A 17,641-nucleotide genomic window follows, 5' to 3' on the forward strand; every position below is an offset into this window, starting at 1 on the left:
CAGGGTTTCACCTTTAAATATTTACACCTACTCTGCAATACTAACTTTTTAGTGGTAGCTGATGATAAAAATTACTTAAATTTATAAAAAAAGACAATAGATATTTAATTAGTTATTTAACTGATTTCTCAAAAATTTAATCAATACTTATGACAAATTATATCTACATGTGTAATGACAAAACTAACACTAGTCGCCCCCTCCCCAAATCTCAATATAACGGAAATAAAATGACAGAAGCGAAAGGGCATCCAATTGAAGTAAAACGCCAGAAGGAAGGCGACAGCATTAGCAATGACGTAATGACTATAACACCCTTTGCCGCGTTATACAAATGACAGCACTGGCACCGACACGGGTTTGGATTTGGCGGATTAGTCGGTGGGGATACTGATGTAATTTACTCTAGGGTCATGAAATTGTATTCTTTGGTGGATGGATAGATACCACGTGAGATGTTTTTTACAAAATTGGGTACCAAATTAGTTTCAAGTTATTTAACTATCTCAGAACTATTCAGCAATTATGAAACAAAATGTGCCTAAAACCTTCATATGGTTAGATTAGTTCACGATTACCAAGTAAATTGAATGCGACATGCACGTGGTGGATTGTTATTTGTTATATCGGTGAGATTTATTATTAGTTGTCCTCTTTCTTCTATTACCTGATGTTGACATCCAAATAGACGGCTTGGAATGTTACACGTATCGGTTGTTTCTCGTCTAAAATGGAGATGATTGGTTAACACTAGCCAAGGAAGTACACCCCAACCCAACCCATACTTCTTTATTTCGATTTTTTTTTCTTTTTTTTTTTTTTTTTTTGAGAAGCCGATTTCATTTTCAGGAGCATGCAAGCCACACTGCAGCCCCGAAACTTGCGGGCATGTAATTGATTTCATTTTTCTTTTTATTATTAATAAATATACGAAACATTATTTAATTTTTTTAATTACAAAACGACTTAAATGAATGTTAAAATCAATTGAATAAATTATAAAATAGACTACTAAAGTTTTATAATTATGTATCTACAAAGTTAATGATATATAAACTGGCAATTGATTTCCTTCTGTATAAATATTCATTGTTTTAAAACGGAAAATTGAAATCTTTTTAATTCATTTTTGGCTGTAAAGTGAAATCCTAGTGTTTGCCAAAAGGTCAGCTTTGAATTTTTTCGAAAAAGACCGGCCAGCCAGAAAAGTAAATAGAGTTGGTATTGAAAATTTGAAAGATCCTTCAATTTGATAAAGGTAGAGTATGTAGCACCGATTCACCGAAAAGGAGTTTAGCAAAGAAATCCTTTTGCCCATTGACTAAAAGTACAAGTGAATAACGTTAATGTGTGTTAATTAGTGGCCACCAACCCCATTCACCAGAACTTTCGTTTCTACGACTACTGAAAGCATGGCGCCCATTCACTCTCACGAAATTGCCCATACTCAATCAACAGACAGAAAGCTCTTTATCTGCGAGTAATCTACTATTTATATGTTTAATTGTAAAAAACATAATTAGCAAATCTAGCCTTTCATGCAACTGGGAGTATTTAGCAAGAAAATTTGTTAATTAGGAAACGATGCGTTTTGATTTAATGGTAAGGTAAATGTACTTGCTCTATATTCAAATATTGTTTCTTGAAAACAAACAGATTGGTTGCTGTTAAATGTCAGCAAATGTAAAATTGGAGTCATACGTACCCACTTATAATTAGCTCGAACAATCAAAAGAACTCATATATAATCCATAAAATTGCGGAAAAGGCAAAAGATTTCTCCCCATAAAAATCTATTTCTAGACAAACTACACCAATACCACAATATCATATTTTCACTCAATCAAATACATCCAGCTTCTTATCCTATGGAAAATAAAAAGTACACTCTAATGCTTAACGAAATGGAAAAACTGAAAATCAATAAGATAGAAAATTAAAATAATAAAAAAAAAAAACATAAATAATACGAGGAAAGGAAGAAAGGCACCATACTAGTTTAGTTCCAAGGATCATCCCAACCTTTAGGGCCTTCTCTTTTTATAAAATCAATAATTGCCTGGACAGCTTCAGTGACCCTATTAGAGAGGGAGTGATTTCCATGTTCAATTTCAACTTTCTCTGCACCACCCATTGCTTTGCATAATCTACAGGATGTATAAATACAATTATCGAAGTCTAAATCAAAAACAGAGATAATAAGACAATGGTTATATTGTTTATAAACATCCATAAACAAAGAAAAAACAAGACCAACCATCGTGTCTTGATGTGTTCTATATTGCTGGAATTGGTACATTTCTAAACAACATAAATAAACAAAATTGTAAAATGGAACAATCAACTAAACAAAAGTTTCAGTTCTCACCTTTCAACCAATGCTTTCTTATCAACATAATCTGGAACATATTCATCAGCCATGGAAAAGATAACCTGCAATAGACACATGGGAATTGTGTTTGTTATCAAAATACTAAGCAAGTTGATAGGAGCCTTATAAAATTTTGAATTGAAGTGAATGAGACATTATGCTTGTTGCTTGCTTCAAACAGGACCACTAGGGCTAATCAAACAGGACCACTGGGTTTTCCCTTCAAAATGCCTTTTTGTAACATAAATTTGATGACATAATCATATTGCAAGTATATGTGACCTTGCGTCTAAAACATTCAGCTGATGGACTCATTAAGATGAATTACAAACATTTAGAATAACAAACACGAAATATTGGTAGAGGGTAGTACATCTGTACTCTGTACCTGGCAAGGTGTGTTGCACATGTGCCCAAGTCTTGTTTTCAGCTGGTCATCACTAAGATCAGAACTGAACATGTCATCATCTCCCATATAAGAACAAAGGGAGTGATACCTGCAAAATGAAAAATTATTAGTAAGAGTGCGTATCCCAAACATTCACAGCGGAGCCAGACTATGAAGTTGGGGGACAAAATCAGAAATATATATATATATATATATATATATATATATATATATATATATATATATATATAAAGACAAATTTAAAAAATTTTGGAGCTAAGGGGCTAGGTCCCCAAGACAACCCCCCTCCTCCTTTTTCTCCTTCCTTTTTCTCCCACTGGCCAATTCAAACCTTGATTGTGCAAATTTCTGATGATTTTAGACTATGAAAAAGACAATAAAAATCAGTATTTTAGGAACAGATTTTTGGACATGCCCAAGAGTAGTTTAATATTTTAATTCAATTCATTGTAATGGAACCGTGAATTCCTAGGTTCCCAACTGTGCTATCTTGATTCTGGTGCAAGTATGTCAAATATAAATACAAACTAAAATACAACTACAAAAGAGGAGTTGTTTGATTAATTCAACCCTCATCATAGAATTGTAAGTTCATAGGTTCCCAGCTGGGGTATCTAGATTCAGGTGTATCTCTAAATACAAGCAACAGACTTGGGTATTTTCCAATTTTCTTTTGTAAGTTTCTTATTGATTAGAAAGTATCAAAATATGAGCATCAGGCCAATGTCTAAGCGTCATTATCTGAAATGAGTTATAATTATAGTGCCCACCAAGAAAAATTCATGGAACAAACTAGATATTAAGTTCAGAATTTTGATAACATCAAGGGCCCACTAGTGAACTTCTACAGATCCTCAAGAATGTGGACTAAAAAGCCCAGTGAGCCAAAGAAAATACTTTTCTATAAAATATCATATATGCTATGTTTGGTACATGATGTAATGTGCAATGAAATGGATTTTCAGTTCATTGATAACCTAAATTTTGACAAAATCATTTTATATTAATCAGTTGGTTGCTCACCTATAAGCAGTTATTGGAGAAGATGGATCTGCTTCCCTAGGCATTAATTCTGATCCCCGACCTTCTGCTATCATAGACGAAGCCAAGTCAATCATAGCAGCTGTATTAGGAAGAGTTGCATTGTACTCCCGATCACTAACTGGCGCCTGAAAATTCGAATTGGAATTATGATCAAAGCTGCAAGTGTATCCACAACATGTAGGCATTTGCAATAAAATAAAGTATTGCCACAAACAAGAATATTGGGAATGTAGGGAATAAATAGACATCATTGAGAATACATTTAACACTACTACACTAGTTTTAGTACACCCAGTATTTGCTATCAAATAGTTAACCCACCCCCACACTCATACAACTTTTACTTTTATGTTTTAAAATCAAAACATCAATTCAATGAGAAAAAGGAGAAATAATATATCCCCTCTAAGGAATTGCTAAAATATCAAGTGCAATAACACCTAACATTAAGTTAGGCAATGCTGCCAAGCTTTAGGACTCTGACAACTGTAAACCATGAAGACCAGAGCAATACTCAGACGTGACAACCAAACTAGGTCAAATAGGAACACATATAGTTAGTCATCAAGATCAAGATGCAAAAATTGCAGTTTGCTTTCAGGAGGATAGATACCACTGTGAAAACTATACATTGGATGTAGTACTACAAATATAAATGAAATGGGTAATGAGTTACCTGCAAAATGGCAGCACGGACTGCGCGGGAGCATGCAGCACTTGTACGCATATAATGTACAATATCCTAGATTCAAGTGAAAACAACCAAAAACTATTTATATTTCTGCAGTAAAAGCCAATATGATCTGCACAAGTACAAAGATCCATCATGATTCACCTGACAGCCAGTGCTGTGCCCAAGTAGGACCACACCCTCAGAATTTTCTTTGTTGATCAAATAACTTATGAGCTGATCAATCTCCATGGCGTCCTTCAAGATAACAGTGTAAGGGCATTTTATTGCTTAGAGAACAAGATTTGTATCTGAAAACTATGGTTAAAAAGATCTAAAACAATATCTAAGTGCCAACAGTATAAGGAAACACATAAAATTTTGTGAAATTTGAACTAACATTTCCCTTTTTTGGCATGGCTGGGTAAAGTTGGATATTTAGGTTTTGGAACAAGAGCACATGACATCAAAGTTTGTAAGTAGAGTTTAGAAATTGACTATGTATATCCATAAGACACGTATGTGCCACTGTCTGGAATCATAAGATAGGCTACTTTTTCTAACGCTGAACTTTACCATTTAAAGCAGTTGGTTAAGAAAATAATTTCATGGAAAGAAGAAAGGACAATATAATAGCATCCATGGTTTCAACTGGTGCATGGTGGCAGTTTGGGGCTAGGATATGTAACTTTTGAGCTAATAAGATTATCATAAACAGTTATATAGGTTAGCAAAGCAGCACATCATCAGAATAAAATAAGTATAGGAACAAGATAATGAGGAAGTCCTCACACACCAAGAGAGAATGTTTCTATGAAAAAAAAAAAAATCCATATTATGAGAAAATGAATCATATCCCACCAAAATTCTATAAACAGATTTTCTTCAGGCTTTTTGGTTTAATGAATTCTTAATTTCACTTGTAGAAGGTCAAGTATCAGCACACATTTTCCTTGCATGTTATGCTATTCACTTGTGTAATACAAGACATAATTTCTGTACTGTTTGTACAATCATCATTTTCCTATGGTATCAAGACAATTGAGTTGTTCAATGCACCGCAATATCAAACTTCCAATATATTAATACGAGACATAATTTCTGTAATGTTTTATTCATTTGTGTCTGTACAATCATCTTGACAATCATCATTAAGATCTTCATACTACACCAAGTACCACTAGCAATGTCATTCCCTACCTATACCGTTTGTCACTAAATTGTTTTAGCTACAACCTCCTTTGAAAACAGTCTAAACAGTCTTAATTATGCATGAGAATTGGTGACCACATTGAATAGTCATACTCTTGCATTTGTACCATTCCTTCAATAAATCACACATATGCTATACAAAAACTGTTGTTTCTAGTTTGCCTGCTCATATGCTTTTGCTAAAAGGTTTGCTTGCAAGTCTTACATTCAGCTTTATTAAGTTTCAAAAAGAAGACAGGTTCATAAAACAAGTACTTAAGAATATCAAAATAATTCACCACATATCACAAAATCTTGAAGGAAAAAGAAGATGTTACTTGCTGCAAGCTGGAAGTTCCATATCCAGTGTATGATGATGACATAAGCAGTTGAACAAGGGACCATTTCTCCCTATCCAAAGCAATTGCCAGAGGTTCCAAATATCTGAAATTCAGAAGAAGAAAGTGATGTTGGGAAGTGGGAACCATGCCATTTTTTAATTATTTTCTAGTATTCAGCTGTGTATTTAAATTATGTGGTTCGCGGTGAATCAGCCAAATCAATGTAGCCATCTATAAATAACTTGCAGAAGATTTGATATTATTTGGTCCACGACCAAATAATAAAAGGAAAAACATATAACTTGAGCGAATGACAGTAATGAATTACTAACTACATACTCAGTTGCTAGAAAACCATCAGTTAATCCACCAATAAAAATGGCTTGTTGTTTATGATCACCTGTTTTAAATGCAACCTGCAATCAATATTCAAATATAACATCAAATGATATAATCAAAAGCATAAACTACAGTAGTACGAAAAGGCAACACTAGAAATGACCTGAAAATTTTCAAGCTCGGGGAATTCAAATTTGAAGGCATCACTAATCTTAATAAAGCTAGCAAAAAGGTTACAGCAGTGAATTGATTGACATTCTTAACAAAGAACTCAATTAGAGAAAATTACGAGTTAGAGGAAAAGTGCGTTCGATTCATCAAAATTTTGAATGTCTCTGACAAAGCTAATTACAAATCTGTTTAATCACAAATTACAGAACCTATAGCACATTCATAATGTCCAGATCAAATCAAACATTCAGCTGAAGTACAAAAATTAATTCAACAATTCTAACACGACTCCAATCAAATCATCAAAAATTCCCTTAAGAAAAAAGGAAAACATAAAGCCTATTCAATTTCTGATTTGCATTACCTGGATAGGCTTGGGTCCGTACTTGAAGAGCACACCACGGAACTGGTTCTTTCCTTTGATTGGACCGGCACTTTCCCAGGCGCTTGCGCCAGAATTGCCGGCCATTTTAAGGCTACTGGATCGATCAGCGCGGCCACGAACAATGCCGGAGAACCATGAAGTAGCTGAGGAAGGGGAAGAAGTAGCACCAGAAGTTGCGGACGTAGACGAAGAGGACGATAGAGAGGTAGAAGATAACGAGAGATTCATATCAATCAGAAATTAGAAGATGAAGGAGACAATGATTTTGCATCATTGCCGTTGTTGCTGATAATTTTGAAGAAGATCTGATGATGTGTTTTGTTATGTATATAAATAGAGGTGTGCTCAGGAATCAGGATTTCTTCTTCTTCTCAAATCGCAACTACCATTTCTAATGAAGGTCCTGGTGCTTGCGTTTTCTATTCCATCCTGGACAATTCAAGCCTATTCACGCGCGCTGCTCCTGGGGCGTGGTCATACTTTTCTTTTTTATTTTAAAATTGTAAATAAGGTTAATTAATTCCAAAAAGTAATAAAGTTTCTCTAATTAAAGTTATTTAATTTAACGAGACAAATAATAAAGTGATTTATTAGATCCCTTCATCAGTTTCACCAACGCGCGCGCGGTTGTTCTTCATGGAAAAGTCGTTTCTGTTAGAATATGCTGATTTTGTCACGATAATTTGGGCTTATTCACATGTCTTACTTAGATTTGGGCTCAAAAATGACTTCTGGGAAATATTCATTACCCATTGGACTCTACAGTTAGACAATGACTGGGCTAGGCCAAGCCTAATAAAGTTTGATTTGTCTGGGCTTTGCATTCATAAAGATTTATTCAGTTCAACAATCAGCTGAATTCAAGTTTAGGCCTTGAGGCTGTGGCAATCTCAAGAGAGGTTACCTTATAATGGGTTTCTTTAGATTTAGATCCATAACCTAAGTCTCTGCTACTTGTTGTCCATTATGATGAAACCCAAAATTTGGCCTCATATTTGCATTTCTCAAATCAAGGTTTTGTTTGGTAATACTAATTATTTTTAGTAGTTGTTAAATATTATGGTGGCTTTTAGCTATTTTACTAATTGTTAGATTTTTAATATTAGTTTTTAGTGACTATTTATTTATATAGTGGTCTAAAGTAGAAGTGTCCAAAAAATAACTGTTAAATGTAAAATAATTTTAAAAAGTTTAATTAATTGTTTTCAAATGCTAGAAGTTATGAAAATAATGTTTCATGAAACATTCCCTTTAACATCTAATTATTATTTTAAAACTAATTTTCAAACATGACACATATATATATATATATATTGTTTGCACGCGTGTTTTCATACTTAGATTGATAGTAATATTAAAGTAAGCTCCTCTCAATTATAATGACTCTAAGTTTTAAACTGTTGACCTTATAGCTAAAATTGGTCTGGAGATACCAACAGAGTGTTTGATTGAGGTAATAAATAACTTAATCCCTATAAGGGTAAGTTTGGTTCTAGAAAACACTGTTTGTTAGAAAAATTAAACAGCTAAAAATCTTCATGCTCTCTACAGCTCAAAAGGGATTATGCCTACCGATTATATTAAAAAAAAAAATCAGGAGATATAAAATGCACAAACACTACTTGTACTACCTTGAGTTCTTGTAATGGATATTAAATTCATTTGAAAGAGTTTAAAATTGAAAATTCTAAGTAGAGAATAATGACATTTCATAATTTTTTAAGAAGTCCATGGTGTATTCCATGTCTAAGAACATTCAATTGTACTTTAATTGCAGGCATCGAGATGTAATAAATAATAAAAAGAAGTTGCCAAATGCCAATATAGCAAAGTTATAATGGGTACCATTGTTAGTAGTAGGTTAAAAGTGTTGACCCAACAACGTGGCCTACCAAATTTAGGATGAAAAGCACTTAGCATAATAACAATTCTCAGTATGTACGAATTGGTGGATTTGATCATTCAATAAATCATTTTTTGGTTTGACGAGGAGGAACTGCTAATAGTACTCTGCAAAATAATTTCCAAGATTGGTTGGGATTAAGTCCACTTCATCTAGATGAATTCTATTATTCCTACCTATGTTTTGTTTTACAAATTAGCTTTCTCTTCTTATAATTAGTAGTAGCCTTTCCGCTCCCGTCTGCTGCTCTTTTTGAATGACGAAATTGTTGAAATTTCAATGAGCCTGACTAGTTAAAGCATCCCTATATAGCTAATCATTCTTGTCATTGCATACTTGAATCTATCCATCTATCTATTTATTATCTTTTTTTTTATAATAGGGAGATTTAATCCTTTTTTACTGTAGAATATAAAAATTTCTTTTATTTTCTCTATAAAATGCGATTTTCGGACATTAAATTTGTGTTTTCGTTATTATAAAGATTGAAATTATTTACCAATCCAACTAATATATTTTTTTTATTATTCTGCGAGCTTTTTCTTTTTAATATTTCTTTCATTTTGATTTAATAGGATTCAAATTGAAAACGATCTTATGTTGATCTTGAGCTTGCCAGCTAGCTAGGTAGAGTGATGTTGTTTCAGAAATGACTTGATGAGTGCAAATGAGGTCAAATCATCTTCTTTTTCCCCTGTTTTTCAATGAAGTGCTGTATATTGGTAGTAAAGACTAAAGAGCGTTCAATCAAGAAAGACATAGATATAGAATTATAGAAAATTGTGTCAATAGATTTACTATTTTTTAATGTAGATATGAAAAAGCGGAATATTAATAAAACTTTTTTATAATCAAATTCTAATTAATTTGGAATTCAAGCTTATTCCTTATTATTTCTATCTTCTAATGTCATTCTATTTACTCTTATATAAGAAAAAGACACCTATAACGCAGACTACATAATAAGAATATAGTCCTCTCTTTAATTTACCGAATTAATATAAATATTTATGGTCGAGAAAATTTAAAAAATAGAACTACACCTGATCCGCAATAAATTTAGTAACTTTCATATACGTAGAACTACGCCTAGCTAATGAATAAAACTGAAAATTTAGCATAATCTTTGTCCTAATTTTATGGATATGCCACGTTTGTTTTGCACTAGTTGGATACACTATTTCTCACCACCTTGTCTTCATTTGGTTGATGGAAATGGGAAGGTATAAATATAGAAAAAAAAAATTAATTAAGCTAATAAAACTTCAAATTCCCAACATACAAATGTGTAATCATAAGAAATCAATTAAAAAAAAAGGTGACTATATAAGAGTTGAAACACTATAGATTCCAGAGCTTCTCTCTCATTTATTTTAGTTGACTCTGAAACCTAACTAATTGGCATTTGGCAGCGATAAACCTCAACTTGTTATAAAAAAAGAAAAAGAAAAAAAAAAAAACTTTGGTGTTATTACAATTAAGGAGCAATCACAGACATTGGAATTTTTCTAAGAATGCAATGGTGGGGGGTCAAATAAGAATCAAAGCAAAGGTGGGGTCTAAAGAAGAAACGACCCTTGAATAAATTAATAGGTAGATATGACTAAAAATTAAAAAAAAAAAAAAGTCTTGGGTGTATATAATATTATTAATTATTAATAGCAGGGGGGTTGTTAAATTTTCTTTAGTGAGTGTTTAGTTTATAATAATAATTATTATATAATCAAGTTATCATTTAGATTCTATCAAGAAAAGTATGCTATTATTAAACCCATTATTTGACTTCCTCATGATTGCCTTTGCTGTGTTCTTTTGTCATGCGAGCTAAAGACTTCTTTCTCAGAGCTTCACCGCTTTAGATCATAATTAAAACCCACAAACCAAGAAAGAAAGTAAAATCAAGAAATGACAGTTTGGTGGCTATGGAAGACTCTTTCAATTCTTGACTTTCTGAGCATAAATTAACAACAATCTCTGTGTTTATCCGATCAAGAAATGTTTGATAATGGAAATCAGTAAATTTCACGCTCCAATGGAGTAGTTAATGTATGAAGGTGATGATTAGAATATTTCATCATGTTCTAGTTAATGAAAGATAATCAAGAAACTTTATTTTTTGATTATTTTTTAAAAAAATAAATAAAAGATTGATTGTGGTTGTCCTTTTTATCAATGATTAAATGTGAAGTGCTAATTTTCCTTTCGGATTTGATATTGGGAAGTGACTTTTCTGTGCTCCCGACGCACGCTTACTTGAAATCCATCATAGTCACTAGAAAGCAGAATTTGTAAATATAAGATCTGCTAATTCATGCTTGGCTGACTTTAATTATTAATAATCACTTATCATGGGATATCTTTACCTAGCTTTGACGAAAATATATATATATATATTTTCTTAGTACAGTCTTGATTATAATTTATCACTTATTAGTCAAGTTGGAGCCTTAGATAATGTTATCCTTGCTAATGATTATTAATTAGGACCTAGCTATGGCCCATTCTTTTGATTTGAAACGAAAAACTGCAGGTTGTGGAGAAAGTGATTTTCCTACACAATTCTCAGGACAAAAGATTATTCAAAATCCATAAACCACTTTCCAATATATTTTTTATACTATTAAGAGCATATAGAACAACAATATTGGTGTTTCCAATATGAGAATTCCACCATTGAGTACCAGTTGGAACAGACAATGCTCACCTCCCAGAAGAGGAAACAAATATACCTTAATAAACATTTCATTAATTACAATCTAGGTACCCAAATTCTTATAAATTAAGTTTAATTAAATATCTATATATCTTACCACATCAGAAGTTTTTCCTCTCTTTTCTTCATAATTATATGTAAATTGCATAATGAAGAGTAACCCTTTGAGGGGACAAAAAAAATAATTTACTGCACTCGCATCACATAAGATAGGAACCAAAAACCAAGTTGACCTGTGACTATCTCTTTCATAATTCCTTACATTACAGAAGTCAAAATCATCTTTTTCCATTAAGGAATGACACTGTTAGAGAGAGAGAGTCCATTTATCACTTGGCATCATATTGTCAAGTTGGATTGATGATCTTTTGATTTTACTGGTACTACTGCCATTTGCCTTTGTCCTATATATGTAACCAAGTTGCTTGCTTGCTTTAAAGTGGTGTCCGTAGTTCTAGTATAGCAAATTCCCAAAGAAAAAAGGAAAGGGGAATATAGAAAGAAAAATACAAGAAATGCCAATGGAAGAAAAGGAACTAGGAAAATTCTTGAATGTTTTAACATTCATTTTCCAAGTTATTTTCTTTAGATTCCAAGATTCCTTTCACCGTCCTTAATATTGTATTATATCCAAGTGCTTCTTGTCTATACCTACGTGCTTCCTATTTCCCAAGGTTGCTATTCATGGATAACTCTGTTCACCCTTTTGTTAGTTATTCTACTTAAAAGTTGGAGGATATGGTAAAAATAGTAGTAAAGCTTATTTTGCTATTCATCATTTGAAAAATATAAATGATTCCACATGCAAAACCCTTATTCATGAAAATAAAAAAAAAAAAAAGATAAATTCCAGCACCATCTGGAGGGAAAAAAAAAAGGATAACTTCAACGAGTTTATCTCTTTAATCGTCGACTCAAAAAAAAAAATTTAAAATTTGGTGCTCATTCTTCAGCAAGAGCATTAATTTATTACGCTTGTTTTAAAAAAGACGAGGTGATTGATTAACACGAGAGAGGTAATTAAATGTTGCAAACATTCTATAATTTCTGGGACCTCAAAATTAAGCATGAAACAGCAGCAGAAAGGATAGAAATATAAACACAAACTATATTCTCATGAATTGCAACTGTTAGCTTGTCATTTCAACACAGATATAAAATTATATTTTAGGTATCGAAGCCACTAAAAAGGAAATTCCTTTTGCCCACTGCTTTGTTGAAAACAACTTCTCCACCCATATTGTTGTTAATGTGATATTTTCTTTTATTATTTTTATATAGCAAGATCAAGACACAACATAAACCAAGATTCAAGAAAAACAATTATTATTATTATTATTATTATTATCATTAATTATGTTACTATACAAACAAATAGAGAAAGCTAGCTCTAATAAGGGAATCCTCTTAATATTATTGAGCCACACCTCCTGGCTCCTTCTTTTTGTTGACTATGGCTATGCTACCCATTAATTAATAAATAAATTAATTAATTAATATGGTCGTAATGTTTTATTTATATATAATCCCATCATTTTTTGGCAAATATATATAGCTTGTATATGTTTGTTTTTCTTGCTCTATATAGCTAATTAAAACAAAAAAAGAATCTAATTTAATTTGGAGCCAATCATATGAAATTATAAATAATGAAAATGGAAGAATTAGGCAACCTAATTTAAGCAATTGTGTATGTATTGTACTATAAATTGTGGGTTTTCTTTTTCTCATACGGTGGTGTTCGCAGGTGCTTGGTTAACCTGCTCAACCGGTTATGCTTAGCATTTTAGACCACTATAAATAGCAGCAGAGTAGAACTCTAGTGATATATATCATCCTCGTGTGTCATAATCATCCTCTTCACGAAACCATAACATATTACACAATACAAGTGCTTCCTTATCATCCATCTTTTTCAACTGTAAACATTAATACTTCAATTTATACCCTGTCTGGTTCTCAACCTCAACACACAGGGAAGCCAAATTGATAAGCTCTTAATTTGCTTCGCACATCCCTAAACTCCCCATTTCTTCTAACTTGTCTCTGTACTGTGTGCGTCTCTTCCAACTTCTGCATAAAAAGAGAGCTTCTACAGGCCATTCTCCCCCCACAAGTCGCGGCATATTCAATATTAAGGTACGGCTCAAGTGGTCCAGCTTAAATATTTATGTGCTTAACTACGACATGTGCTAAAATGCAAGTTTCCAATTTTTTTTTTTCTCTTTTTAATTTCATTGATTCAAATTTACTCTGAATAATATTAAATTTCTTAACTTTAATGGTAAAAGGTAATTTCTCCATTTTAAACCCGAAGCTAATTTTATTTCAGGATTCCTCACGGTCTCTCCTCAATAATGAATATGAGGTTTTCGGTTTCGGTCCAAAAGCAAATACAGCCCCTTGTGAATTTGCAACGGGCCATAAATATAGAGCCTTTTTTCCGCCGAAAAGATAAGGTGGTGTTCGTTGTCGGCCCAACCGGCACCGGAAAATCAAGACTGGCTATCGACCTTGCTACTCGTATTCCAGCTGAAGTAATAAATTGCGACAAAATGCAAGTTTATAAAGGCTTAGATATAGTCACTAATAAAGTGACTGAAGAGGAGTGTCGCGGCGTGCCGCATCATTTGATAGGTATTGTAGATCCTAATTCCAATTTCACTTCAGATGACTTCCGGCATCAAGCCTCGGACTCTGTTAAATCCATCGTGGCACGCGATCGGTTACCGATAATTGCCGGAGGATCAAATTCGTTCATTGAGGCTTTAGTAAACGATGATCATGAATTCCGACTAAGATACGAATGTTGCTTCCTGTGGGTGGATGTGTCATTGCCTGTGCTACATTCATTTGTATCGGAACGCGTCGATCGAATGGTGAAAGCAGGGCTTGTCAATGAGGTCAAAAAAGTGTTTGATCCTAACAATACTAATTACTCTCAGGGAATTAGACGTGCAATTGGAGTTCCTGAATTGGATCAGTATTTTCGCAAGGAAGGAATTGTAGATACTAAAACTCGAGCCAAGCTTCTTGATTTAGCAATTGAAAAGATTAAAGAGAATAACTGTATCTTATCCTGTCGTCAACTGCAAAAAATCCACCGACTCTATAACCGATGGAGTTGGAACATGCATCGCATCGACGCTACAGAAGTTTTTCTGAAAAATGGAAAAGAAGCTGAAGAAGTATGGGAAAAACAAGTGGCAGGGCCTAGCACCATGATTCTGGAGCAATTTCTTTATGATGAAGATCATATGGCTACCATTGTCCCATCAGAGCGTGTCGCTGTAAGGACTGGTAGTGGGATGCCTATTCCAATTCCGGCAATGGCGGCGACGGCGGCAGCAGCAACTCGATAAAAGAAGATGGTTGGATGGGTTGTGGTTCTATTTGGTTTCTTTTTGATGGTTGAAACAATTTTGGTGGTGTAAGAAATAAAAAGGGCAAACGTGGAAAAGGATTGATAGGAGTTGGTTTCCGTACGGGAGACAGTTAATTTTGCTGATAAAGTTACTGTACTTTTATAAAAGATTAAAAAAAAAAAAAAGTTAGCTTTGTCCTGTGTAATTTACCGTTAAAGAAAAAGAAAAGGAGGGTTGTGAGGTCTGTTACTAGCAAGCCAAGCAACAGTATTAATACCCAAAGGAAGTGATCGTACAGCTGAGGAAAGCAATCTAGAAATCCGTGCTGACTGTCCGTACAAGTGTGTGGTGATAAGCTTTTGATGTGGGGCCCATTTTCGTGATTTGCAGCTGTAATTTATTTTTAATTTTTTTTTTCTGAGAATAACCATCTGGATAGTCATTTCATGGTATATATATATATATATATATATACACTACTAGTGTGTGTTAATTTTGTTTTCCTCACTCTGAAATTCTTATGCATTTTGTATCCACACGATTAATCACAAACTTGCAAAGCCCATAAGATCTGATGGATTGATGGGGAAATTAATGGCTGTGATCGAAAATCTGATTGATGAAAATGTATGTAAGTGAGTGGGAATCTTAAAAAAGGACAAAAAGGAAAAAAAGACAGGTTAAATTGGTGTGACCCATCAAGGAATTGTTTTTTTCAAGCAACAATGCTTCCCAACTGAAGAATAATGGTGGGCTTTATACCCACTCACCACCTCCATATTAAAAGGTGAGAGAGGGCCCACAATAAATAAATGAAAGAAAAAGACATCTTTTGTTTTCAAGCTTCACATAATAGAATTAGTATAAAAAGAGTCTTAATCAACTTTTGGTAAAGCAAGAGAAGCTTAAGCTTGGCTTTGCACCCCTTGTCCAAAAAGAAAAGCTTTTTATGGTGTCCATCTTCTTTTTTCTTCTTTTACCCTTTTTAGTTTTTTTTGGGCCAACGAGGGCAAGTCCGTGGGCATCTCTATACATTCCGTATTTAATGGTGTAAGTAATGCCACTAAAAGTTTATTTATAGGGTTAACATGATATTTATTTTTAAATTACTAAAATTTTATACTATATATACATATGTATATGAATAACTCAAAATTCGATGTATTTATTACTGAATTATACTTTGATATACATAAAATGTATGATAATTATGAAGAATTCAAATGTCAAATGCAAGTTGCAACAACCAATCCACCAACGGTCTATTTATAAGAAAATAATTGTATAAGTGGATAAGAGATATCAACACTTGCGTATACAAATTAACTAATATATTAATAACACAAAGAGTACAAAAATAAATAATAGATAATATACAAACTCCTTCATAAATAGTTTTTTAACTAATTAGATTTTGACAATTTTAGATATGAGTAAGTAACACTTTATTTTTAAAAAAAAAAAAAACCTTGGTTAAGCCTACTAACTTTTCAATTTTAATATACTCAGTCTATAAAAAAAAAAAAAAAAAAAAAAAAAAAAAAAAAAAAGGAATTTACCAAAGGAGTAATTTACTAAAATGGTGTTAGGAATATATAGGTTAGGACTTAGGATAACTATTTGTCACACTCATAGTTTAAAACAATTATTAGTTAATCTTTACACGTAGGACCATCAAGAATACACGTGGCCAATCTATACCAGTGCTTATTTTATTCTAGTATTTCTTTGAACCATGTGGTCAATATCTTAAAGCTGCATATATAGGCTCCTGCTCCATTAGAATAAGAATGCCAAACTAGCTAGCTAGGAAGACAAAATTAAAACAAAAAAAAAAAAAAACATTATCGGTATCGAATTAATGAAAAGCTTAATTAAGCTGATATCACCACAGGCCTGCCACTTAATTAACTCAAAATCGGATTAATTATTACTACTTGATTAACCTGATATCATCACTACGTCTCTCTCTCTCATTATTTTATCCTTGAAACTTTATTTTATTTCACTAGTGCAGTTTAATTATCGAGGATCCACTTATGATCAACTGATTGGTTAGTTGTTTTTGAGAAATGACAGTGTTAATGATAAACTAATCAAGTAACAGCAATCTTTATCTCAAAGTCAAATGTTTGGATCGACAAATAAACCTGTTAGAACCAGAAATTTCCTCTAAGCATGCGAACATTATCAAATTTGACCTACTATACATATACTATCAATCGCAATCTATTCCTCATTTCTGTACAAAATTTCCTTCTACGTACATAAATTGAGTGAATAGTATTTCTTTTTCTTTTTAAGGATTTTTTTTTTATAATATCAAGATTAAAGAAAAAATAAATCTGTAAAGATTAGCTCAAATTCGTAGAAAAAATTTATAATTTATGGTAATTACTCTCGCTCTCATACCAAGCTGCCCTAACTGCAACCTAGATGTGACTGCAACCTGAGATTTTTTTAAAAAATCAAAAGACTGCAGCATTGCACACCATTGATGGTTTTGCAGCAAGTGCCAAAAGAATCTTTATTTTACTGTCAATTTCTTCAAGTATACATCCCTGTCGATAACTAGTTTTTATATAATGAAAATAACTTAAAACCTTGGTTGGTTGCAGATATATGATTTTTTTTTTCTTTGGATTGTTGTAACCGTACGCAGTTTTGCAGAAACTGTTCAAGTTTCGGTATGCTTGGCCTCATCATAAAACGCGTATGCATAATTGAATGGAAGCAGCC

The 17,641-nt window shown here is 32.7% G+C and overlaps 2 protein-coding genes across 2 annotated transcripts; one reads left to right on the plus strand and one right to left on the minus strand.

Moving 5' to 3' along the window:
• Positions 1 to 1,715: 1,715 nt before the first annotated feature.
• LOC105631910 (alpha/beta-Hydrolases superfamily protein) lies at positions 1,716 to 7,367 on the minus strand. Its single transcript, XM_012214129.3, has 9 exons — positions 6,901 to 7,367; positions 6,366 to 6,442; positions 6,024 to 6,129; positions 4,660 to 4,752; positions 4,501 to 4,566; positions 3,804 to 3,949; positions 2,760 to 2,868; positions 2,369 to 2,433; positions 1,716 to 2,147 (listed from the first exon to the last, which is right to left on the minus strand). Exons 1-9 carry the CDS (start codon positions 7,147 to 7,149, stop codon positions 2,000 to 2,002), a joined length of 1,059 nt encoding a protein of 352 aa, XP_012069519.1. The 5' UTR covers positions 7,150 to 7,367; the 3' UTR covers positions 1,716 to 1,999.
• Positions 7,368 to 13,357: 5,990 nt separating this feature from the next.
• On the plus strand, positions 13,358 to 15,395 carry IPT5 (isopentenyltransferase 5). Its single transcript, XM_012214128.4, has 2 exons — positions 13,358 to 13,676; positions 13,870 to 15,395. Exon 2 carries the CDS (start codon positions 13,895 to 13,897, stop codon positions 14,897 to 14,899), a length of 1,005 nt encoding a protein of 334 aa, XP_012069518.1. The 5' UTR covers positions 13,358 to 13,676; positions 13,870 to 13,894; the 3' UTR covers positions 14,900 to 15,395.
• Positions 15,396 to 17,641: the final 2,246 nt, after the last annotated feature.

This window comes from Jatropha curcas, chromosome 7 (genome assembly GCF_041381405.1).
Source record: "Jatropha curcas cultivar XTBG-Jc1 chromosome 7, XTBG_Jcur_1.0, whole genome shotgun sequence".
NCBI classification, from domain to species: Eukaryota; Viridiplantae; Streptophyta; class Magnoliopsida; order Malpighiales; family Euphorbiaceae; genus Jatropha; species Jatropha curcas.

What these genes read in the sequence shown, in the direction of transcription:
- LOC105631910 (XM_012214129.3), bottom strand. Translation starts at nt 7,149, where the DNA reads ATGAATCTCTCGTTATCTTCTACCTCTCTATCGTCCTCTTCGTCTACG. An exon ending in GAACTTCCAGCTTGCAGCAA is followed by an intron (nt 4,753 to 6,023) that starts GTAACATCTTCT and finishes GTTATCTTGAAG; the next exon opens with GACGCCATGGAGATTGATCA. An exon ending in AAGAAAGCATTGGTTGAAAG is followed by an intron (nt 2,148 to 2,368) that starts GTGAGAACTGAA and finishes TACATCCTGTAG; the next exon opens with ATTATGCAAAGCAATGGGTG.
- IPT5 (XM_012214128.4), top strand. Translation starts at nt 13,895, where the DNA reads ATGAATATGAGGTTTTCGGTTTCGGTCCAAAAGCAAATACAGCCCCTT.